Below are 26,201 nucleotides of genomic sequence, written 5' to 3' on the forward strand. Positions count from 1 at the left end.
CCCCTAACTGCCTCTGCCTCGGCCCCCGTCGCCGCAGCTTCATCCCAAAGGACATCCAGAATGATGTCCGGAAGGTCGTTTGGCTGCCTGGTCTAATTAGCATATTATGCTTTTATTATTATAGAGTCTAAGGTAGATGGAAGTATGAGTTAAGTCTTAAGAAAGGCAAATATTTTGGCAGCCACGGGAGAAACAAACTTGTAAAATTAGACACGAGCATTCAAAACAAGGAGGTCTTCAACTACTGAAGACCACCTATGCAGAGGCTTCTGAAGACCCTGAAGGCACCGCTATATAGAGCACTTTGCAATGACTGGTGCTCAACGCATTGGTGCTGAATTCTCAGAGAAGGAAATGCATTTAGAATGCTGTATAAAGTATAGGAAAATTGAGAACACATTTATAATGCTTTCCATCCTGGATGAAATTGTTTGGGCACTTAAAGGAATTAATCAAGCTGTCTGGAAAAAAAATAGGTTACTCAGAAGAACTTCCTTCCTATGAGTTTTGAAATTAACATACCTTGGCTATTTTTAAAAACAGATTTGACTTGTTCTAGTTCCCTTTTTATGTCTTCCTATTACAGTCTTGCAAGTGGCCATTTTAGGCTGACATGCTGTAGATTTTAATATGAACTGTAATAACTTTAGCATGCATAATAAAAGCTGTAATGAATTAACAGGAAATAACTAAGCATATATCACTTCTACAGCCAGTGTTTTTAAGATTATTACAGATATTCTGCATGTAAGAGAGGTATTATGTTATTCATTAATCCTATGTTCATTCCACAAACACATATTGAAAGTCTACTCTATGCCTGATACTTACTGTTTTAGGCCTACGCCATATCAATGAACAAAAGAGATATAAATTCCTCCTCTGATGGAGGCAGAAGAAAACAGAGCTAAAATACAAAAATAATTATACCTTATTAGAAAGGGAAGTGAGTTCTATGAGAAATGAAACTGGAGGAAAATAGGGACTGCTGAGACAAGGCTGTGCAGAGTGGAGTGAAGGAGGAGAGGGGTATTGAGAGGACATGGGGAGGCAGATAGCGAGACACTGGCAGCTATAATTATAACTAAGATGAGAGCCTTTAGAGATTTGGAATTGTGGAAATGTCAGGATCTAACTTAGGTTTTAACAGGACTAGGTGATCATATTAGATGAGAGTGATGGTGGGAATGATGCCAAGTGGTGAGATTCTGGATATGTTTTAAAGGCAGGGCCAACAGAATTTGCTGACTGACTGTATGGATTTTGAGGGAAGACAGGACGCCCTGATGACTCAAAGGCTTTGGGGCTGAGGATCTAGAAGGATGAAGCTGCCATCAACTGACAGGGCTCATCACTTTGGGGCTGAGGATCTAGATAGAAGGATGAAGCTGCCATCAACTGACAGGGCTCATCTGGGGGAGGGGACAGCAGGTTTTGGGGAGAGTACCAGGAGCTCAGTGTTCCACATGTTTCCATTTGGAGATAGGCTAGGCCAGTGGTTCTCAACCTTCCTAATGCCACGACCCTTTAATACAGTTCCTCATGTTGTGGTGACCCCCAACCATAAAATTATTTTTGTTGCTACTTCATAACTGTAATTTTGCTACTGTTTTGAATCGTAATGTAAATATCTGATATGCAGGATGTATTTTCATTGTTACAAATTGAACATAATTAAAGCATAGTGATTAATCACAAAAACAATATGTAATTATATATGTGTTTTCTGATGGTCTTAGGCGACCCCTGTGAAAGGGTCGTTCGACCCCCAAAGGGGTCGTGACCCACAGGTTGAGAACTGCTGGGCTAGGCTGTCTAGTTGGCAGTCAGATGGATGAGTCTGGACTTTGGGGAAGAGTTCTGAGCTGGAGAATAGTTAGTTAGGGAAACCTGTAGAAGTTCTCTTTTGATGGTCTTAGTTTTCTCAGTAAAACAGAAACAAGATCATCAGCAGGAAGGAAGCTGGGAGGAAGATATGCAGTTAGAGGAGAAGGTATGAAACAGTTGCCTGTTAAAATGGGAAAGTAAAGAGACTAGAAGTCCTATATGATTGCAGTTGGCATGTGCGGCCAACTTGTAGCTCATGGCCGATAATTTAAAGTGACACTAACCAGGCACATTATGTGTTTCCCTGTAGGCACTTTCAACCCATAGGTATTGGAACGGAGTATATAGGGATTTGATAGAACTGATTTGAATATAGCCAGGGTAAGGGCTTTGCCAAGAAAGAAGTGAGAGAGGACCTAAGGGATGGAGAGAATATACAAGGAAGTGACCACAGTGTTGACAATACATTTCTAAATGTGTGAGCGGGGAGATGAGGCCGTGCAAGGAGGAGGGGCAGCGAGAGATAGTGGGCCAGTCGCTTACAGGTCCCCGTGGGACCCGATGATATTGAAGTCGGGCTGAAATGGATCATTTATTTACATGTACATTTTATTGTTACATATTGGATCATATTTCAAATACACGTAAAGAGCTTTCTAATGCATGCATCTAATGAGTGTTTGAAAATTAAATATTTGAATTTGTTAATTTATTTTTTCAAATGAAGTATGCTTGCAGTATTTTTTCCCCCTGAATGACTTAAGTTCAGATATTTTATACTAGTCCTATTCTTCCTCCTAACCCTCACATTCCTTGGTAGGCTGCCAGAAGCTATGTGCCTTCTACCAACTTATTGCTCAAGTTTCTGCCCTATATCAGAGCCTTCTACTGGCTGTGGAGGCTCTCACTCCAGCGGAGGTATTTGGATCAGGCTTGGGTAACCATTGACCAAGCTGTATCACTTGGGTGAGTTTCCCAATCACTCTGAGTCTCAATGTTTTCAACCTCAAATGGGGATAAAAACATGTACATTGTTGTCAGATTAAAGTTATGTATATTTATCCCCAGCACAGGACCTTGCATGTCTTTTTAAAATTTATTTATTTTTATATTATTTTTTATTGATTAAGGTATTACAAATGTGTCTTTATCCCCCCATTGTCCCCTCATCCCCCCAGTCTTGCCCTCACCCTCACTCCTTGTTGTCTGCGTCCATCGCTTATGCTTATAGGCATGCATACTGCATGTCTTTTTAAATGGTAGATACTGTTATGATCTCAGGTTTATTGAATTAATAATATTGTATTACAGTTGAATAACTGAATCTCAAAAACAGCTATTCTATCATTTCAATAACGTAGATTTTAGGAGTATTCAGGATTACCAATGTCAGAACATATATGTTTATAATTTTCAGCTTTAAGAATAGACTATGACATATTGGCAAATTACCATGAGTATGGGTGAGATTTTTTTTTTTTAGTTTCCAGTAACATGGAGAGACAACATACCACTGCGACATTTTCCCTGCCTTTTTGCTAGCTTAAACCAGTTTTGAGCCTAAGCATTAGCAAAAGGTCAATTGGAGGTATGATCCCTATAAGAAAAAGCTGAGATATGTTGAAAAAAAGAGGTAATAAAGCTTTCAGTGTCTGAATGGACACATAAATACTTAATTCTCACACAAGAAAATTGAAAAATCTCTTTCTATTTAATGTATTTTGGAAACATTAAGAAGAGATAAACTTTTCCCAGTAGAAAGCAATGCATCTAGATACCACAGTCATATTTTATACCTCTGTATTCTTTAAAAATAAACACGCTCTGTTTGAAAGTTCTAAACTGACTCTTCATCAGCAATGAAATAAAACACATTGCGGTGGAGGGTGTCTTTCCTCAGCCTGAGTGAGAGGCTGCTTCTGTGATGCAGAATAGAACTGTGTCTTTAGGTTCTGTGTCCCCAGCATCAACCATAGCGTTTGGTGTTCAGGTCTAGTTTGCTGAGTGAATTGGGACTGAGTGAGCTTGGTTTGGGCACTCTTTTCTACAGATGCATAAGGGCTATGTGCTTGATTAGAGCTGGCCTTTTCCCATGAGCGTCCTGTAACTGTTTATCTTCTTTTCCAAAGATTGTGTGGGGTGAAGAAAAACACTTCTTTTCCTTTTATAGGTAGCACAAAAATAATCACTAAGGGAGCCGTGCCAACATGTCACCTTGGCACCTGATGCAATAAGAAACCAGCAAAGATTTCAGGTGATCTTACTGCCACCTTACTGCTTATTACCTGTCAGATAAGGAATCAGCTTCTTATAGAGAGAGCTGGAGAAGTAGGTCTGGCGTGACCCAGATTGGAACAAGCTTTGGTTTTTTCTGTGTTTCAGAGATGTACAGGCCAAGAAAACTTTCACATCCCAAGTCTACTGTGAAAAATTTCTTATAGCTATAACATCTCTCTCTCTCTCTTTATTGACCCTGATAGGTAAATTCTCTTTCTTCCCAGGTTTGGGGTATATAGCAACTTTGATATTTTTGTTAGAGTTTTCTCATCTTGTTTGAGAAAAAGGTTACAAGTCTGTCAAGGCCAGGACCCACTGTTCTCCATTGTTCTCCCTTGCCAAACTTTTGGAAATGTTGGCTGAAACTGATTTGTAATTGTATTAAATCTGCTGAGTCCATCCTGAAGGCCTCATCAGCCATTGCTGGGTATTTTTGTGTGTAAACTAGACTTTCGCTATATTAGTTAATTCTAGCCTTAGATGAGAGGGTCTGCTGGTATCAGCTGTCAAGTCATCGGTACATGGCCTCGGTCTATACACTCAAAGAAGAAAGACTGACCAATAATACGAGTGACATCTAACTAAATCTTCATTCTTAATTTCAACTTTACATATTGAAAGAAATTTACATAGCCAAGTTCTCAAAGCATGTTCCAAGGACCAACTTGAGCACTAACCTGGAAACTTGTTAGAAATGCAGATTCTTTTTTTTTTTTTAAAGATTTTTAAAAATTGATTTTTAGAGAGAGAGGAAGGGAGAGAGAAACAGAGAGAGAAACATCAATATGAGAGCAAAACATCCATTTGGCTGCCTCCTACATGCCCTCAAGGGGGGGTTGAGCCCGCAACCTGAGCATGTGCCCTGACTGGGAATTGAACCTGGCAACCCCAGGTGCACAGGATGACAACCAACAACTGAGCCACATCGGGAAGGAAAGAAATCCAGCCTCTTGAGCCCCACCCAGATCTGCTGAGTCAGCAGCATGGGGGAGTGCTTCAGCACATTCGGATGCATACGGGAATTTGACAGCCACAAACAGAGCGTCTTGAAACGACTACACACAAGAATGTTTTTCTCTTTTAGACAAGTGAGCTCATATATGTACATTTCAGGTTGTGTGTTGGCTGATGATGACCTCATAAATATTTAAATAGTAACTGGGCTTAAGGGAATTCATTATCCCATATTTACCTTTGATGATCTGTCCTGCTACAAAATTTCCATTAAGCATTCATTGAGGGAAACAGTGTTTTGAGCTCTGTCTGCTTTCAAGTACATTTGTACACAAGAAGGAACATAGTATCTGTTATTTTAGGTGCACTCTGTTATAGATTATAGCTTTTAATATCTTCTAGAAAAATATAGTTATTTTAAATGACTATAATAAAAATGTAGGTTATGAATTAGAAATAATCTAATTTAAATGATCATATTTGACTATTTGAAATTTTATGTATAAATGGAATTGTGTAGTTGGAAAGGCATGACTTTGGAGTCAAATATTGCATGCCTTGAGTTATACTCTTTGACCTTTTATTTCTTCCTCTGAAACTAGGAAGTAAAACTTCATACCATGTTGTGAAGATTAAATTAAATGGCATGTGAAATGTATTTTGTAAGCAGTGATTATTATGAAAGTGTTATATGTACTTATTTTCTAGCAACATTTGGCTTGTGTTTCTTTATTTCTAATTTTAATTGATCTTATGTCTTAAAATTGATAGCTTATAGATTTTAGAACTTTAATTACAGGTTTTGTTCAGCTTCTGTGAGTCAGTGGGATATTGGATCATGTAGCATCATGCACACATAATGCACAGGGCAGCATTAGACTGTTTCATAGCTATTAATTAAAACTTCTTCCTTTAAAACTTGAAAATTAAATTTTAAAAATTATAATTCAATACATTTCATTGTAACAAAAAAAGAAAAGTTAAAAAGCTCCTCCTATTCCTTTTTCTTTTTCTTTTTTGGGATACCTAATAGATTGTAGCAATTCACACTCCCATTGCCAGAGTTATATTTAATTTGCTAAATTTTATTGAGGTTTTCCATCAATATTCATAAGTGAAAGTGATTTATAATTTTCTTGTGCCAATTATAAAGAGATTTACACATGCATATTTTTAGAACATAATTGATATTTCTGTGATGGTGATTAATGATTACTTGCAATGAAACTTTTTCCCCCTACTATATAATTGCCTTATTGTGAAATAGTATTGCAAGTTGGATGTATATAGCATTTGGTTTGTATTAATCTCATATTCAGTCCCTCTCTACCAGTTTAAACCTGTATGTTAAGAATATTTTTTTAAACCTAGTTGGTTGTTTGTAATTGGTGGTTGTTCTTTTCTTAAAAAATATTTTTTTATTATTGATTTCAGAGAGGAAGGGAGAGGGGGAGAGATAGAAACATCAATGATGAGAGAGAATCATTGATTGGCTGCCTCCTGCATGCCTCACACTGGGGATGGAGCCCACAACCTGGGCATGTGCCCTGACCGGGAATCGAACAGTGACCTAGTTGATAGGTTGAACCTCAACCACTGAGCCACACCAGCCAGGCTGTGTTAAGAATCTTGATCTTGGTCATATGAATTAACTTTTACATTCTAGACAAAATGCTAATGTCAGTTAATTAAAGCAAGGGGTCCAGAGACAGGTGTCCTTTGTCACTGCATTTCTGGGTAATATTGAACATCAGGTTGTCATGCTCAGCCCAGGAACATGCAGGCCTTTTCATAGAGTTAATCGTTAATGGTATTTTCCATCACTAACCAGCAGAAATTTTGCTGTAATTCAAATTTCCACACAGTAGTAGTTGCTCTTAAACTAAAATGAAGTTAAGAATGAAGATTTTAATAAAAACCTAGGTAAACTGTATTTTATTTTTCAATGAAATGCTAAATCTCCCTGCCTGTAAGGAGAGCAGCTCACTGGGGAGTAGAGTATCAAGACCTAAGCATTCTTTCTGGTTCTATGTGATGATAATTGAACTTGTTTCGTGTGTGTGTGTGTGTGTGTGTGTGTGTGTGTTTTAAATTTGTTGTTAATTCTCAAGGTAGGGTTCCAATCAGTGGCATAATATTAGGTCAAGTAAAGCATGGAACCATTTGTTTATTATCAGAAACCATGACAAATCAGCTCCTTGTGGAGTAGGCTAAATCTTAGAATTATGAATGATATTCTTGAAAAATCTTTAAAATGTTCCTTAGAGCTTTTGTCTACTGAGTGGCTCTGCTTACCCATGGGAACAGTTGATAGAGGGTTTTGCTATCTTTAGCTAATTGGTTGCCTGGTAGACTCTGCAATTAAAGAGGCAGTATGGGAAAAGGAAACAAAAACACCTCGTTTCCTCTTTCATGTCTCAGCGTGGCTTTCCTTCCATTAGAAGCAGGAGTAAGTTTGAGAAAACGCAAGTACAGTAGTCCCCCCTTATCTGCTGGAGATATGTTCCAAGACTCCCAGTAGATTCCAGAAGCCAAAGATAGTACTGAATCCTAAATATACTGTGTCATTGATCATCTAACTTTGGCCAAGCATGAGACTCTCCGGAGTCTGGGAAGGAATTAGAGAAGGTCCCTGACCTTGAAGAATGAAGCGACCTGAAGCACACTGTAGCAAGTGCCAGCGATGGAGCCATGCCCAGGTTTTAATGGGAGCAGAGCCGGGAGTACCTTACTGTAGCTCCTGTGTGGATCCTCAGTCTCTCCCACTCCAAGGTCAAGCTAAAACAGTCTAGAACCGTGGTTGGCAAACTGCGGCTCACGAGCCACATGCGGCTCTTTGGCCCCTTGAGTGCGGCTCTTCCTAAGCCTTAGGAGTAACCTTATTAAGTTAATAACAATGTACCTACCTATATAGTTTAAGTTTAAGAAATTTGGCTCTCAAAAGAAATTTCAATCGTTGTACTGTTGATATTTGGCTCTGTTGACTAATGAGTTTGCCGACCACTGGAAGATGAATAGGGGCTGTTGTGGTGAGTGGGTGATATGATTGACCAGCCCTCTGGAAAAAGAGGGCAGCATTTCCAAAGGTGCAGGTTATAGGCTGTGCTTTGCAACCTCCCAGACATGTCATCTGGGTACTAATTAAACCCCACATTCATGCTCCTGAATCAGAATCTCCAGGGGAGGGGCCTAGGAGACTGTAATTAGCAGAGGGCCCAGGACTAGTGGAATATAGTTTGTTCATGATCATAATTGGAATGAAATTTGAAGAAGATGGTGGAGGATGAGATCAGATGGTATGAAGGTTATCTATAAACTATAGGCCCAGTGCATGAAATTTGTGCATGGGTAGGGTCCCTAGGCCTGGCCAGTGATCAGGGCTGATCGGGGCCTTCTGGCTGCTGGCCGGGGCCTTCCTTTCGTTCCGTGCTGCCCCCTGGTGGTCTGCACACATCATAGCAAGCGGTCAAACTCCTGGTCAGTTGAACTCCCGAGGAGACAATTTGCATAGTAGCCTTTTATTACATAGGGTTAGTCATGCCTGTCTTTTATGATTTGTTTTCTATTTGTATCCTACTTAAAACTGGTTACTTCTCAGGTATCAACAGTGACACTGAACTGAGCATTTACTTAGACTTGGGCAACTTCATTTAATTTGAAATCAATCTGTTGAAAGTTTGGACCTCAGACCAATTTACTGGGTTTCAAACCTTGACTTATTTATGACCTGAGAAATAGCCAAAGAGGGCAGGAATTAGAGCATTGTCATCTATAGTGTGCCCAAGACTCTTAATGTTATGTTATTTTATTCATTAGCAAGCTGAGGCCCAGAGGTTAATTACATAGGTCAGAGATCTAATGAGTGATGCAACTGCCATTTGAGCCTTGGTCTATAGAGCAGGGGGAATTTGATTCTTCAATGATGAGAGAGAATCATTGATTGGCTGCCTCCTGCATGCCTCACACTGGGGATGGAGCCCACAACCTGGGCATGTGCCCTGACCGGGAATCGAACAGTGACCTAGTTGATAGGTTGAACCTCAACCACTGAGCCACACCAGCCAGGCTGTGTTAAGAATCTTGATCTTGGTCATATGAATTAACTTTTACATTCTAGACAAAATGCTAATGTCAGTTAATTAAAGCAAGGGGTCCAGAGACAGGTGTCCTTTGTCACTGCATTTCTGGGTAATATTGAACATCAGGTTGTCATGCTCAGCCCAGGAACATGCAGGCCTTTTCATAGAGTTAATCGTTAATGGTATTTTCCATCACTAACCAGCAGAAATTTTGCTGTAATTCAAATTTCCACACAGTAGTAGTTGCTCTTAAACTAAAATGAAGTTAAGAATGAAGATTTTAATAAAAACCTAGGTAAACTGTATTTTATTTTTCAATGAAATGCTAAATCTCCCTGCCTGTAAGGAGAGCAGCTCACTGGGGAGTAGAGTATCAAGACCTAAGCATTCTTTCTGGTTCTATGTGATGATAATTGAACTTGTTTCGTGTGTGTGTGTGTGTGTGTGTGTGTGTGTGTTTTAAATTTGTTGTTAATTCTCAAGGTAGGGTTCCAATCAGTGGCATAATATTAGGTCAAGTAAAGCATGGAACCATTTGTTTATTATCAGAAACCATGACAAATCAGCTCCTTGTGGAGTAGGCTAAATCTTAGAATTATGAATGATATTCTTGAAAAATCTTTAAAATGTTCCTTAGAGCTTTTGTCTACTGAGTGGCTCTGCTTACCCATGGGAACAGTTGATAGAGGGTTTTGCTATCTTTAGCTAATTGGTTGCCTGGTAGACTCTGCAATTAAAGAGGCAGTATGGGAAAAGGAAACAAAAACACCTCGTTTCCTCTTTCATGTCTCAGCGTGGCTTTCCTTCCATTAGAAGCAGGAGTAAGTTTGAGAAAACGCAAGTACAGTAGTCCCCCCTTATCTGCTGGAGATATGTTCCAAGACTCCCAGTAGATTCCAGAAGCCAAAGATAGTACTGAATCCTAAATATACTGTGTCATTGATCATCTAACTTTGGCCAAGCATGAGACTCTCCGGAGTCTGGGAAGGAATTAGAGAAGGTCCCTGACCTTGAAGAATGAAGCGACCTGAAGCACACTGTAGCAAGTGCCAGCGATGGAGCCATGCCCAGGTTTTAATGGGAGCAGAGCCGGGAGTACCTTACTGTAGCTCCTGTGTGGATCCTCAGTCTCTCCCACTCCAAGGTCAAGCTAAAACAGTCTAGAACCGTGGTTGGCAAACTGCGGCTCACGAGCCACATGCGGCTCTTTGGCCCCTTGAGTGCGGCTCTTCCTAAGCCTTAGGAGTAACCTTATTAAGTTAATAACAATGTACCTACCTATATAGTTTAAGTTTAAGAAATTTGGCTCTCAAAAGAAATTTCAATCGTTGTACTGTTGATATTTGGCTCTGTTGACTAATGAGTTTGCCGACCACTGGAAGATGAATAGGGGCTGTTGTGGTGAGTGGGTGATATGATTGACCAGCCCTCTGGAAAAAGAGGGCAGCATTTCCAAAGGTGCAGGTTATAGGCTGTGCTTTGCAACCTCCCAGACATGTCATCTGGGTACTAATTAAACCCCACATTCATGCTCCTGAATCAGAATCTCCAGGGGAGGGGCCTAGGAGACTGTAATTAGCAGAGGGCCCAGGACTAGTGGAATATAGTTTGTTCATGATCATAATTGGAATGAAATTTGAAGAAGATGGTGGAGGATGAGATCAGATGGTATGAAGGTTATCTATAAACTATAGGCCCAGTGCATGAAATTTGTGCATGGGTAGGGTCCCTAGGCCTGGCCAGTGATCAGGGCTGATCGGGGCCTTCTGGCTGCTGGCCGGGGCCTTCCTTTCGTTCCGTGCTGCCCCCTGGTGGTCTGCACACATCATAGCAAGCGGTCAAACTCCTGGTCAGTTGAACTCCCGAGGAGACAATTTGCATAGTAGCCTTTTATTACATAGGGTTAGTCATGCCTGTCTTTTATGATTTGTTTTCTATTTGTATCCTACTTAAAACTGGTTACTTCTCAGGTATCAACAGTGACACTGAACTGAGCATTTACTTAGACTTGGGCAACTTCATTTAATTTGAAATCAATCTGTTGAAAGTTTGGACCTCAGACCAATTTACTGGGTTTCAAACCTTGACTTATTTATGACCTGAGAAATAGCCAAAGAGGGCAGGAATTAGAGCATTGTCATCTATAGTGTGCCCAAGACTCTTAATGTTATGTTATTTTATTCATTAGCAAGCTGAGGCCCAGAGGTTAATTACATAGGTCAGAGATCTAATGAGTGATGCAACTGCCATTTGAGCCTTGGTCTATAGAGCAGGGGGAATTTGATTCTTCAGAATGGTGAGCGGAGTGCTCATCCACTCAATTAAAATAGGTGAAATAGAAAATACAGGATTAGGGGCAGGGGCTACAGTGAAAAAGCTTCTGACATTTGTTACTATGTGAAAATTTGTGTCCAACATCCTGTCGTTTTTAAGAAAATCTATCAATATTTTATGTGAATTTATCTCCATTTTTAAATGTCCTATGTTAAAAAAATATATTAAGAACAATGTGTTTGCCAACATCACGGTGCAAAATACATCATTAGATAGAATTTTACTACTAGTTTGTAGTCTTGAGATTAAATAATCTCTAAAGTCTAAGCTTTTAAATATCATGATTCTTGCTTGATGAGGTATGACTTACTCTGATTTGCTTTCCTTTCATATCATGAAGAAATTTTCCTGAATATCCATGTGAAATGTTATTAATAATAGAACCTTCTCTAAGTACTAATATACTTTTAACTTTGCTGGGGCATGTGGGGAAAGAGTAAAAGGCTACAGGCTCCTACTCTGGGAGATATGGTAAGTAAAGTGCTGTCTTCCCCTGAGCCTTCTAGTCCAACTGCTGTCTTTTAGGGCCTTTTATCCATTGTGGAGCCACACGTAATAGTGTCTTTCAAGAATGTGAATAGCAGCATATTAGTGAATCTTGAAACCAATTCAGTGCATCTTGACCAGTATTAAAATGAGAGAGAGAGAGAGAGAGAGAGAGAGAGAGAGAGAGGCTCTTAAGGAACTTACATCCATCCCATCCGTGTGTGTGTGTGTGTGTGTGTGTGTGTGTGTGTTTTAAATTTGTTGTTAATTCTCAAGGTAGGGTTCCAATCAGTGGCATAATATTAGGTCAAGTAAAGCATGGAACCATTTGTTTATTATCAGAAACCATGACAAATCAGCTCCTTGTGGAGTAGGCTAAATCTTAGAATTATGAATGATATTCTTGAAAAATCTTTAAAATGTTCCTTAGAGCTTTTGTCTACTGAGTGGCTCTGCTTACCCATGGGAACAGTTGATAGAGGGTTTTGCTATCTTTAGCTAATTGGTTGCCTGGTAGACTCTGCAATTAAAGAGGCAGTATGGGAAAAGGAAACAAAAACACCTCGTTTCCTCTTTCATGTCTCAGCGTGGCTTTCCTTCCATTAGAAGCAGGAGTAAGTTTGAGAAAACGCAAGTACAGTAGTCCCCCCTTATCTGCTGGAGATATGTTCCAAGACTCCCAGTAGATTCCAGAAGCCAAAGATAGTACTGAATCCTAAATATACTGTGTCATTGATCATCTAACTTTGGCCAAGCATGAGACTCTCCGGAGTCTGGGAAGGAATTAGAGAAGGTCCCTGACCTTGAAGAATGAAGCGACCTGAAGCACACTGTAGCAAGTGCCAGCGATGGAGCCATGCCCAGGTTTTAATGGGAGCAGAGCCGGGAGTACCTTACTGTAGCTCCTGTGTGGATCCTCAGTCTCTCCCACTCCAAGGTCAAGCTAAAACAGTCTAGAACCGTGGTTGGCAAACTGCGGCTCACGAGCCACATGCGGCTCTTTGGCCCCTTGAGTGCGGCTCTTCCTAAGCCTTAGGAGTAACCTTATTAAGTTAATAACAATGTACCTACCTATATAGTTTAAGTTTAAGAAATTTGGCTCTCAAAAGAAATTTCAATCGTTGTACTGTTGATATTTGGCTCTGTTGACTAATGAGTTTGCCGACCACTGGAAGATGAATAGGGGCTGTTGTGGTGAGTGGGTGATATGATTGACCAGCCCTCTGGAAAAAGAGGGCAGCATTTCCAAAGGTGCAGGTTATAGGCTGTGCTTTGCAACCTCCCAGACATGTCATCTGGGTACTAATTAAACCCCACATTCATGCTCCTGAATCAGAATCTCCAGGGGAGGGGCCTAGGAGACTGTAATTAGCAGAGGGCCCAGGACTAGTGGAATATAGTTTGTTCATGATCATAATTGGAATGAAATTTGAAGAAGATGGTGGAGGATGAGATCAGATGGTATGAAGGTTATCTATAAACTATAGGCCCAGTGCATGAAATTTGTGCATGGGTAGGGTCCCTAGGCCTGGCCAGTGAGCAGGGCTGATCGGGGCCTTCTGGCTGCTGGCCGGGGCCTTCCTTTCGTTCCGTGCTGCCCCCTGGTGGTCTGCACACATCATAGCAAGCGGTCAAACTCCTGGTCAGTTGAACTCCCGAGGAGACAATTTGCATAGTAGCCTTTTATTACATAGGGTTAGTCATGCCTGTCTTTTATGATTTGTTTTCTATTTGTATCCTACTTAAAACTGGTTACTTCTCAGGTATCAACAGTGACACTGAACTGAGCATTTACTTAGACTTGGGCAACTTCATTTAATTTGAAATCAATCTGTTGAAAGTTTGGACCTCAGACCAATTTACTGGGTTTCAAACCTTGACTTATTTATGACCTGAGAAATAGCCAAAGAGGGCAGGAATTAGAGCATTGTCATCTATAGTGTGCCCAAGACTCTTAATGTTATGTTATTTTATTCATTAGCAAGCTGAGGCCCAGAGGTTAATTACATAGGTCAGAGATCTAATGAGTGATGCAACTGCCATTTGAGCCTTGGTCTATAGAGCAGGGGGAATTTGATTCTTCAGAATGGTGAGCGGAGTGCTCATCCACTCAATTAAAATAGGTGAAATAGAAAATACAGGATTAGGGGCAGGGGCTACAGTGAAAAAGCTTCTGACATTTGTTACTATGTGAAAATTTGTGTCCAACATCCTGTCGTTTTTAAGAAAATCTATCAATATTTTATGTGAATTTATCTCCATTTTTAAATGTCCTATGTTAAAAAAATATATTAAGAACAATGTGTTTGCCAACATCACGGTGCAAAATACATCATTAGATAGAATTTTACTACTAGTTTGTAGTCTTGAGATTAAATAATCTCTAAAGTCTAAGCTTTTAAATATCATGATTCTTGCTTGATGAGGTATGACTTACTCTGATTTGCTTTCCTTTCATATCATGAAGAAATTTTCCTGAATATCCATGTGAAATGTTATTAATAATAGAACCTTCTCTAAGTACTAATATACTTTTAACTTTGCTGGGGCATGTGGGGAAAGAGTAAAAGGCTACAGGCTCCTACTCTGGGAGATATGGTAAGTAAAGTGCTGTCTTCCCCTGAGCCTTCTAGTCCAACTGCTGTCTTTTAGGGCCTTTTATCCATTGTGGAGCCACACGTAATAGTGTCTTTCAAGAATGTGAATAGCAGCATATTAGTGAATCTTGAAACCAATTCAGTGCATCTTGACCAGTATTAAAATGAGAGAGAGAGAGAGAGAGAGAGAGAGAGAGAGGCTGAAAGAGTTACTGTAGAATAAAAAAAGCATGCATTGCAAGTAATAAGAGTAAAAAATTGTTTTGTAGACTTCTTTTTCAGCTATATATGTATGTATGTCTATGTCTATGTTCCAGGTTCACCATAGAATATCATAGAATGTATTTCCCACTGGCTGGCAGTTACCAAATTTTGAAAGCACTGAGCTGGAGTGCTAAGTAGATCCTTGGTCATTCCTGCTTAATATAAGATAGTTTAAATTCTAAGCTGGAACCTTGAAAGGATGTTTTCCACATGCTAGTTACCCGCACTCCTAGTCTTTTTTCTTCTATTCCTTGAAAGCACTAGCACCTTTTCTCTCTTGTGTAGATCAGTCCCTTGATCCGATCATCACTTATTAGGAAAAGAGTAGCAGTGATGAAGGGAGGGAGAGTCGTTACAGGACGACAAGCCACCCGGCTTGGAGAGTAGGACAGAGACTCGATGGCTGAGGGCGGATGCTGAGGAGGGCAGTGAGCCAGGGGGAAGGAGAAGGCAATACACCAGTAGATAAAGCACCTAATATAAGTGTAAAGACATTGAAAAGGTACACAGGAAAGCGGACCGAGGGAAACTTGGGCAATAAAATGTCTTCCAGTCATAGATTTGTCTCTTTGGAATGGAGTGAATGGGAAAAAAGAAGGTTCTTGAGTATGTATGTGGAGTGAAAAGCTGATTGTTTTTGTAAACCAGTGAGTATTTTTTTTCTAGTGTGAGGTTGTCAGTTAAATACACCACAAATTACCAGAAGTTAACATCACCCATGTCTCATATTTTTAAAAATATTTCTGACTTTTCATTCTCAAGAAATTGTATTCTGAAATTTAAAAATCTAGGTAGAATCTAGATTGTTGTATGAGATTGTGGACAATAGAGGAATACACACTCCTCTGTCTTAGTATGAATTTACAAAGTGCTCACTTAATGCTGAAGATACAATAGTTCTGTGACTTTAAGCAAAAAGATGCATTAACAAAACCACTTTTACCACAGGCTAATTCATATAAACAAGAGTTAAGTTCCTATGAATAGGGGCTGTTGTGGTGAGTGGGTGATATGATTGACCAGCCCTCTGGAAAAAGAGGGCAGCATTTCCAAAGGTGCAGGTTATAGGCTGTGCTTTGCAACCTCCCAGACATGTCATCTGGGTACTAATTAAACCCCACATTCATGCTCCTGAATCAGAATCTCCAGGGGAGGGGCCTAGGAGACTGTAATTAGCAGAGGGCCCAGGACTAGTGGAATATAGTTTGTTCATGATCATAATTGGAATGAAATTTGAAGAAGATGGTGGAGGATGAGATCAGATGGTATGAAGGTTATCTATAAACTATAGGCCCAGTGCATGAAATTTGTGCATGGGTAGGGTCCCTAGGCCTGGCCAGTGAGCAGGGCTGATCGGGGCCTTCTGGCTGCTGGCCGGGGCCTTCCTTTCGTTCCGTGCTGCCCCCTGGTGGTCTGCACACATCATAGCAAGCGGTCAAACTCCTGGTCAGTTGAACTCCCGAGGAGACAATTTGCATAGTAGCCTTTTATTACATAGGGTTAGTCATGCCTGTCTTTTATGATTTGTTTTCTATTTGTATCCTACTTAAAACTGGTTACTTCTCAGGTATCAACAGTGACACTGAACTGAGCATTTACTTAGACTTGGGCAACTTCATTTAATTTGAAATCAATCTGTTGAAAGTTTGGACCTCAGACCAATTTACTGGGTTTCAAACCTTGACTTATTTATGACCTGAGAAATAGCCAAAGAGGGCAGGAATTAGAGCATTGTCATCTATAGTGTGCCCAAGACTCTTAATGTTATGTTATTTTATTCATTAGCAAGCTGAGGCCCAGAGGTTAATTACATAGGTCAGAGATCTAATGAGTGATGCAACTGCCATTTGAGCCTTGGTCTATAGAGCAGGGGGAATTTGATTCTTCAGAATGGTGAGCGGAGTGCTCATCCACTCAATTAAAATAGGTGAAATAGAAAATACAGGATTAGGGGCAGGGGCTACAGTGAAAAAGCTTCTGACATTTGTTACTATGTGAAAATTTGTGTCCAACATCCTGTCGTTTTTAAGAAAATCTATCAATATTTTATGTGAATTTATCTCCATTTTTAAATGTCCTATGTTAAAAAAATATATTAAGAACAATGTGTTTGCCAACATCACGGTGCAAAATACATCATTAGATAGAATTTTACTACTAGTTTGTAGTCTTGAGATTAAATAATCTCTAAAGTCTAAGCTTTTAAATATCATGATTCTTGCTTGATGAGGTATGACTTACTCTGATTTGCTTTCCTTTCATATCATGAAGAAATTTTCCTGAATATCCATGTGAAATGTTATTAATAATAGAACCTTCTCTAAGTACTAATATACTTTTAACTTTGCTGGGGCATGTGGGGAAAGAGTAAAAGGCTACAGGCTCCTACTCTGGGAGATATGGTAAGTAAAGTGCTGTCTTCCCCTGAGCCTTCTAGTCCAACTGCTGTCTTTTAGGGCCTTTTATCCATTGTGGAGCCACACGTAATAGTGTCTTTCAAGAATGTGAATAGCAGCATATTAGTGAATCTTGAAACCAATTCAGTGCATCTTGACCAGTATTAAAATGAGAGAGAGAGAGAGAGAGAGAGAGAGAGAGAGAGAGAGAGGCTGAAAGAGTTACTGTAGAATAAAAAAAGCATGCATTGCAAGTAATAAGAGTAAAAAATTGTTTTGTAGACTTCTTTTTCAGCTATATATGTATGTATGTCTATGTCTATGTTCCAGGTTCACCATAGAATATCATAGAATGTATTTCCCACTGGCTGGCAGTTACCAAATTTTGAAAGCACTGAGCTGGAGTGCTAAGTAGATCCTTGGTCATTCCTGCTTAATATAAGATAGTTTAAATTCTAAGCTGGAACCTTGAAAGGATGTTTTCCACATGCTAGTTACCCGCACTCCTAGTCTTTTTTCTTCTATTCCTTGAAAGCACTAGCACCTTTTCTCTCTTGTGTAGATCAGTCCCTTGATCCGATCATCACTTATTAGGAAAAGAGTAGCAGTGATGAAGGGAGGGAGAGTCGTTACAGGACGACAAGCCACCCGGCTTGGAGAGTAGGACAGAGACTCGATGGCTGAGGGCGGATGCTGAGGAGGGCAGTGAGCCAGGGGGAAGGAGAAGGCAATACACCAGTAGATAAAGCACCTAATATAAGTGTAAAGACATTGAAAAGGTACACAGGAAAGCGGACCGAGGGAAACTTGGGCAATAAAATGTCTTCCAGTCATAGATTTGTCTCTTTGGAATGGAGTGAATGGGAAAAAAGAAGGTTCTTGAGTATGTATGTGGAGTGAAAAGCTGATTGTTTTTGTAAACCAGTGAGTATTTTTTTTCTAGTGTGAGGTTGTCAGTTAAATACACCACAAATTACCAGAAGTTAACATCACCCATGTCTCATATTTTTAAAAATATTTCTGACTTTTCATTCTCAAGAAATTGTATTCTGAAATTTAAAAATCTAGGTAGAATCTAGATTGTTGTATGAGATTGTGGACAATAGAGGAATACACACTCCTCTGTCTTAGTATGAATTTACAAAGTGCTCACTTAATGCTGAAGATACAATAGTTCTGTGACTTTAAGCAAAAAGATGCATTAACAAAACCACTTTTACCACAGGCTAATTCATATAAACAAGAGTTAAGTTCCTATGGCATCTCATCAACATTATAGCAATTGAACTAAATGTTATTGGAGGACCTGCTGTAATTACAAGTAAAAACTTCTCTTTTAAAGTTTCCAGAAGTTATATAAATTGTACTGATTTCACTCTTCTAAAAAATTTGAGGTTTGTTATAATGGTCACCTACTGTGCATGAGATGAAATGCATGAAAAGCACTGAGTGCTTTTATTAAGTATTTTACATTCTTATTGGTTCATTGATAAAGCACGAGGTAGTTCTGGGGGAGATTTATGAATGCGCTATGAACTATCTTAATAACTCAAGCTGCATTGGAGGTTAAGCCTTATAGGACATTTGGTCTTGTCAAAACCACCCCCTGAGGCATTTGGTCCATGTCAAAAGGTCCTTGATCCATGATGGTATTTTGTACGTATTAATTCTGTAAACCAAAAGTAGAAATAAATGATATGAGCTATTTGAACCCAGGGATATCTTCTAAGTGTGGACATTTTGGACAGGATCAAATATCAAGGACCATTTGGCCTGGACCAAATATGCTTCTAGATATTTCTGATGAGACCAAATTTCAAGGACCTTTAGCATGGACCAAATGTCTCCATGGATGTTTTGGGCAGGACCAATATCCACTAATCTAGGTGAACAAGCTATTTTTTTTTAAACTGAAGTGAAAAAAACAGGCTTTTCAAATCACTTCAGAGGAACACTTTAAAAACATTATGTTGAAAAGATATTGAGAATTGAGCCAGTGTTTATAGATTTAGCTCTCTCTGAACAGATATTTTAGAGAGCAAACTCCAAAGGACAGAATTTTTTTAAAAAAATATATTTTATTGATTTTTTACAGAGAGGAAGGGAGAGGGACAGAGAGCTAGAAACATCAACGAGAGAGAAACATCGACCAGCTGCCTCCTGCACACCCCCCACTGGGGATGCGCCCACAACCAAGGCACATGCCCTTGACCGGAATCGAACCTGGGACCATTAAGTCCACAGGCCGACGCTCTATCCACTGAGCCAAACCGGCCAGGGCCAAAGGACAGAATTTGATAAGGATAGAACTATTGTTTTTTCTTGTTTTCAATATTAGTATAAAACTGGTAAGACTGACTTTAAGGATATTTTCTCTCACGAATAATAGAGGCTGTGTACAGTGTGGGGCAAAAGTAGGTTTACAGTTGTTCATATGGAAAGTAATATAATAATTCATAAATAATAATAATACTACAAGAATAAACTCTGTTTTGCATACTCACAACTGTAAACCTACTTTTGCCTATCCTGTATTGTGGGTCCAATATCCAAATACACACATTTGGAAGCTATTGCATTTTTCCCATTAAAAGTAACTTTCTGCTCTTATTTATTTTTTTAATATTTTGCTTTAGATCATATAACTTTTAAAGATCTGATGGGATTTTAGAAAATTATTATTTGTAATTCAACTTGTCTATAAATGCAGTGTTGAAGTAATTCTATCTAATTATTCTCTTGGATTTCTTAAAGACCAATGTATCATAAACAAATGTATTAACAAGAATGGATTGTTAAAAACATGGATTCACTAACTACTAGAATATAATTGGGCCAAATCTTCTAATGCTGCTAGGTAATGACTTATGATTTCAGATCCATGAAAGCTGGATACAATTTTCATGTTCTTAGGGGGAAACTATTAATTCCTGATTAATATAACACTTTAGAGAAAAGAATCAATAGACGTGGTTTAAACTTAGAATGTAGTTTAGGAAGGAAGCACGCTTAAAGAATTTGCCCAAACTACATCAGTGCCTTGAACACTATTCTGCACCTCAGGTTGCATTTATGTATTTACACGCCTGTCACCTCACCTAGACCCTGAGCTCCTGCAAAAGGGGATCTAGGACTGAATCATGTCTGTATTTCTAGCCTAGTATAGTTTCTAGCCCATAACCTCAATTTTCTCTAGGTGCAGTCGTAGGCCATCTGAGTCAGATTCATCTGGGGAGTCTTGTTAACAGTTCAGATGACCAGAACACGCCCACAGATTTACTAAATAAGTCTCCAGAGGTGAGCTCCAATCCAAGATGATAAGTACATGCAATGGGACTGATAGAGCAAGGATAGAAACCAAGGCCCCCAGACCCAGCCCTCCACACATTGCTCATTTGCTGACATGTTCGTTAGCTACGCAAGGAACTTTCATTGGGCATCTACTAAGCGCCAGCTACTCCGGATGTGAAGATAAATGAGACACATGAACAGTTAAAAGCAGAAACTGTTGAGTTAGAAAGATTTGGTTTGAATCAGTCTTACTAACCATATGAATTTCAGCAAGTTACTTTACTTCTGTAAGCCTGTTTCCACTTTTGCAAAATAGAAATAATAGCTGTGTTATCAGATTGATGTTAATATTACATAAGACGATGCATGTAAAGTGCTTTGCAAAGTGCTTGGAATATAGTGTACTCTTAATAATGCTAACTCCTCCCCCTGCCCCCAGTTAATGAGCTTATGTTCCAGGCAGGGCTGAATTCTTGGAAAATCAGAAAAACTTGGAAATAAGGAAGAGATTATATAAGAGTTAAATTTTGATCTCCAGTGGGGAGTGTGTAGGAGGCAGCCAATCAATGATTCTCTCTCATTGTTGATGTTTCTGTCTCTCTCTCCCTCTCCCTTCCTCTCTGAAATCAATAAAAATATCCTATATAATAAAAGGCTAATATGCAAATCGACCGAACGGCTAATGACTGGTCGCTATGATGCACACTGACCACCAGGGGGCAGACGCTCAATGCAGGAGCTGCCCCCTGGTGGTCAGTGCGCTCCTACGGGGAGCAGGCCTAAGCCGTCAGTCAGACATCCCCTGAGGACTTCCGGACTGCGAGAATTTTGTGCACCAGGCCTCTAGTGTGTGTGTGTGTGTGTGTGTGGGTGTGTGTGCGCGCGCATATATGTATATATTACAAACCACCCTAAACTTGGTGATGTAACGTTTACTGACTCACAATTTGTTGGGTTGCGCTCTGTTGAGCTCTGTTCTAGATTGTGTCATCTAGGCACACTCGTGTTAGTGGCCAGCTGGTGGTCAGTGGCCTCACCCACATATTGACAGGAACAAAGGTGGTAAGTGGGTCATGTGTACTCACATCTAGTAGACTAGCTTGGGCTCAGTACATGGTAGTGGCCACAGGGTTCTCAAGAGCAGTGGGAGTCCCCTGAGCAAGCACATTTGAAACCTCTGCTCATGTCACGTTCACTAGTGTTTGATTAGCTAAAGCAAAGCACATGGTCAAGTCCAGATTCAATGAGTAGAGAGACTCCCCGACTTGCCGGGTGAAAGGGTGTGCATGAGGGAAGGAAAGACTTGTGGCCATTTTTATAATCTTCATAGAAAGGGTTTTAATAACTACTTATATCAAGTTTTATGCTGGGTGCTTTACAAGGTATTCATTTAATCCTCACGATGGTTTCTGACATGTGTGGCATTCTCAATTCAAAGAAGAGAAAACTCATGATTGGATAAATTAAGAGATTTGTGTGCATTTGGCCTAAATTGTTTGCTTTAATTATGGCATGGCATTCTAGATGCTGCCTCTTATTTCTTAGGTGATCAGAAGGGCAGCCCATGAGAAGGAGTATCCTTTATTTAATAAAGACTTTTGGTTACGATGGAGTTGCCAATACTGGTCTTACTTTCCCATTTATACCTTGAACCATTGGGTCATATATTTATTTGGTATAGAAAAAAAATCTTAGCTTTACTATCCTTACTAATCTTTAAGACTTTCCAGAAGCTTATGAGGAGTGTTTTAGCTGGTTTTGTTTGTTTTGCCAGATCACCTACCCAACCTGGATCTCACTGCATTTTGGACATGACTGAGCCTGTTCAATGGGCCCGATACCACTGGCAGCGGCTGATGGGCAGTCCGAACAGGGGCGAGGATGAGAGGCCGTACAGCTATTCCTCGCTGCTTGCCTGCGGGAGCAAGTCCTCTCAGACCCCCAGACTGGCAGGCAGGCACCGGGTTGTGGTTCCCCACCTCCAGCCCTTCAAGGAAGAGTATGAGAAGTTCTCTGGAACCTACGTGAATAACCGAATACGGACGACAAAGTACACGCTTCTGAATTTTGTGCCAAGAAATTTATTTGAACAATTTCACAGGTACTTTTAGTTTGGGGAAAAATAACTTTGATTGCTTTTGTCATTCTAGATCAGTGGTTCTCAACCTGTGGGTCACGACCCCTTTGGGGGTCGAACGACCCTTTCACAGGGGTCGCCTAAGACCATCGAAAAACACATATATAATTACATATTGTTTACAGTAGCAAAATTACAGTTATGAAGTAGCAACGAAAATAATTTTATGGTTGGGGGTCACCAAAACATGAGGAACTATATTAAAGGGTCACGGCATTAGGAAGGTTGAGAACCACTGTTCTAGATCATATAAAAGATTTATCACGTTCATAACATTGTATGTTACTTAGGCTGAGACTTGTGACGTGGTCTTTGACGATTCTGGTAGGGTCTGTTGTGGAATGATGTCCGCTTACATTCACATAGCACGTTGCAGTTGACAACATGCTTTCTCTTGACCAGAGAAGACATTGTTATCCTTGTAGTGTAGATCAGGAAACTAGGTTTGACATTGTGGGTTAGCCAGTTCTTAGGTGAAACAATAAAATCCGGTTTAGTGTCTGTTTATTGGCTCTCTCCTATGAAGTTAGGCCCTGAAGGAAATGCAAGTTTACATGGGGCTCCTTTCCTATGGGTTTGGTCATTCGGCAAGTGAAGCAAGATGTGTATACAAACAGTGAAAAGAGATAGTGGATGTGAAGAGTGTTATAAAGGGCTGCCTAGTAGGAGGGAAGCCTCCTAAAGAGAAATCGTGCTGATAGCTATGGCAGTAGAAGGGGAGGTGGTGTTTGAACTTAATCATGGAGGATGGTGAGATATGCAAGGCAGAGGTGTCGGCACAGCACATGTCAGCTGGAGGAAGGGGAGTGCCAAGCAGTAGCACAGAAGATTTTCTTGAGGCCTGGGGAGTCATCCGTTCAGACTAACACAATGAAAGGCAAACTGAAGGCAGAGAGAACATTCAGGAAGATACTGTGTATGTCCTGGTGAGTTGTAAGGGAGAACTTAGATCAATGAGGGAATGAAAAGAAAGATAATCTGTTGCAGAGACTATGGATTACTAGTAGATATGGGGAATTAAGGAAAAATATGATGTGATCATGTTGAGCTGAGGTGACCAAAAGGATTAACAGAAAAATTAAAGACAGAAATAAAAAAGAAGCTTGGCTGGAAGATTATTTTGTTTTTGTAAATGTTGAGTTTGAGATTTTCAACATTCAATATTCATTCTCATTATTCTCTCTATATGTGTTCCACATGCATTTATTGAACAGTGGATGGGTTTAAAGTATACATGTGGCCCGGCTGGTGTGGCTCAGTTGGTGAGCATCGTCCCAGGCACCAATGGGTCACCAGTTCAATTTTGGTTGGGGCACATACATAGGTTGCAAGCTTGATCCCCAGTCCAGTGCATACCGATTGATGTTTCTCTCTCATTGATGTTTCCCTCTCTCTCTCCTTCTCCTTTCCTCTCTCTCTAAAATCAATAAGAGTATATTTTAAAAAATAATAAAATAAAGTATACATGTGAATTTGTTAAATTAATGACTTTAAATGCTGTGGGTGTTTCTGTCTTTTATGGGGCTTGCACTCTACTGCACTTGATGGAATTCGACCCTGGACCTTGAAGAGTTCAGGGCCAGTGCTGGAGATTTGGGTGCAGTCCACATGGAAATAATTTCAGCCAAACAAGTAGCAAAAGGTGTTAAGGAAGAAAATTTTCAGAGTAAAAGGAGTTGGAGGTTAGGAAGGAGAAAGGTGTGTAGATTATTTTGAAAAGCTTAACAGGGAAAATATGTGATAAAAATTCAAGGGGCTATGCAGCACTGAGATTTTGTTTGTTTCTTTTACGTTAAAGGGCCACTTGAATTTACCTTGCAGGCCAGTGGAGGAGTTTTTAAATATATAAAATGGAGGAATGGAGGAACTTCCTGAAAAAGTGGTTCTGAATAACATCAAAGCAGAAATTTGGTCTCAAGGGGAAAAAAAAAAAACCTCTCAGGCTTTTCTACTTATTTTGAGCCTTGTTTGAATGTAAGGTTTGGCCATACAAATTAACTTCTGAAGGGTAGACAGTTGTTGCATCATTTAACAAGTTATTTTTATAACCCATAACACTGAATTTCCTCTCAGTTTTTGAACTTTTGAAGAGAAAATAGTATTTCCTATTATGCTTTTTATCATGTGTCACACGACTCAAGATGGTCACACTCCAATATTTACTGTTACATATTTAATACATACTATCTCTCATTTATTAAAGTATGCCTTGAGCTAGATGTTCACAGGAGTAATAAATTGTTGGTTCAGGTATTTTAGATTTTGCTAGTTCTTTATTCTGTAGCATCTAAAATCAGCTAATAAACACTTGTAAGAAAACACTTGGAGGTTTTTTCGCCTCTGTTTGCTTTTGGCGTTTATGTGATTTGTTAACACCTCCTTGTGCGTGTTTGTTTGCAGAGCCGCCAATTTGTATTTCCTGTTTCTAGTGGTCCTGAACTGGGTGCCTTTGGTAGAGGCCTTCCAAAAGGAAATTACCATGCTGCCTCTGGTGGTGGTCCTTACAATTATCGCAATTAAAGATGGCTTGGAAGATTACCGAAAATACAAAATTGACAAGCAGATCAACAACTTATTAACCAAAGTTTACAGTAGGTAAGTGTAACAGGAGCTGTCCTGGGGAATACACATGTACCATTTAGAAACTTGCAGATTGTTACTTTTTTCCCCCTTAGGTGTGACCAGGACCTTTTTTGTGGTTGTGGTGGTGGTGGTGATATTTTCAACTAATATGTATTAAAGACCTACAGTGAATTTAATTCATAGGAAAACAAAAGTGTATGAGACGTTGTCAACCCAGGACACACGCCTCTATCACTTCTAAGTGAAACTGAAAGAATAAAACTTAAAACCATCAGAAGGAAAGCAAGCAGATAGGTTTTAATCCTAGATGATACCATTTGGGATTAGAAGAGGTTGGGGTATGAAAAATATGAATGGATATGGAGAACAAGATGGAATATGAAAAAGAGAAGACAAGCTGTCTGTGGAGAAAAGGGATTCTGTTAAATGGAGGAAAATGTTCTTTGGGGGCACAAAAGAGGCTAATAAAACCTTCCCACTGCAGCAACAGTTTAGGACTGTGTTAACCAGTATTTTTATTAAATGACTAATGGCCCAGTACACGAAGCGCATTGAAAGAAAATTAATTAGAAGAAATATTTTAATATCACTATTCGCCCTTTCTCTATAATAGAAGTGTCAACCAAATTCATGATCGACAATGGCAGATGGAAACACATGCGTGTGATTGGCACCAGCGAGAGCTTTATATATATCGCACATTCGCGAGTCAACTTAGCCTTTTATAGATATAGAATAAACTTGCTTAATTAGACCTGCTTCCTTATTTAGCTAAACTTTTTCCAGCCCAGTGAAGGACCCCAACTTCTCTTTCAGGTAATTGTCAGCAACACAGCAGTAAATATCAACACAAAGCAGATTCTTATTGTAGATCATGCAGGGAGAACAAAGGATAAAATATTTAACTACAGCAGTGTTTGACTATAGTCTGCGCAGTGAGAAAACCTGAAGTCATTTTCAAGGTCCACCATTTCTT

At 39.7% G+C, this 26,201-nt stretch overlaps 1 protein-coding gene across 6 annotated transcripts in view; it reads left to right on the forward strand.

Annotated features, from left to right (window-relative positions):
• ATP10D (ATPase, class V, type 10D) overlaps positions 1-26,201 on the forward strand; it is an 86,788-nt gene that overhangs the window by 8,892 nt on the left and 51,695 nt on the right. For 2 of the 6 annotated variants that reach the window (XM_005853133.2, XM_005853138.2), the window contains exons 2-4: positions 2,648-2,793; positions 22,280-22,606; positions 25,043-25,237. In XM_005853133.2, coding sequence (XP_005853195.1) covers positions 2,648-2,793; positions 22,280-22,606; positions 25,043-25,237 — 668 coding nt within the window. Of the gene's footprint in view, positions 1-2,647; positions 2,794-4,060; positions 4,082-22,279; positions 22,607-25,042; positions 25,238-26,201 lie in introns of those variants that run through there. The other 4 variants (XM_005853135.2, XM_005853134.2, XM_005853136.2 and 1 more) reach the window with 3 other exon arrangements.

This window comes from Myotis brandtii, unplaced genomic scaffold (genome assembly GCF_000412655.1).
Source record: "Myotis brandtii unplaced genomic scaffold, ASM41265v1 scaffold10, whole genome shotgun sequence".
NCBI lineage: Eukaryota > Metazoa > Chordata > Mammalia > Chiroptera > Vespertilionidae > Myotis > Myotis brandtii.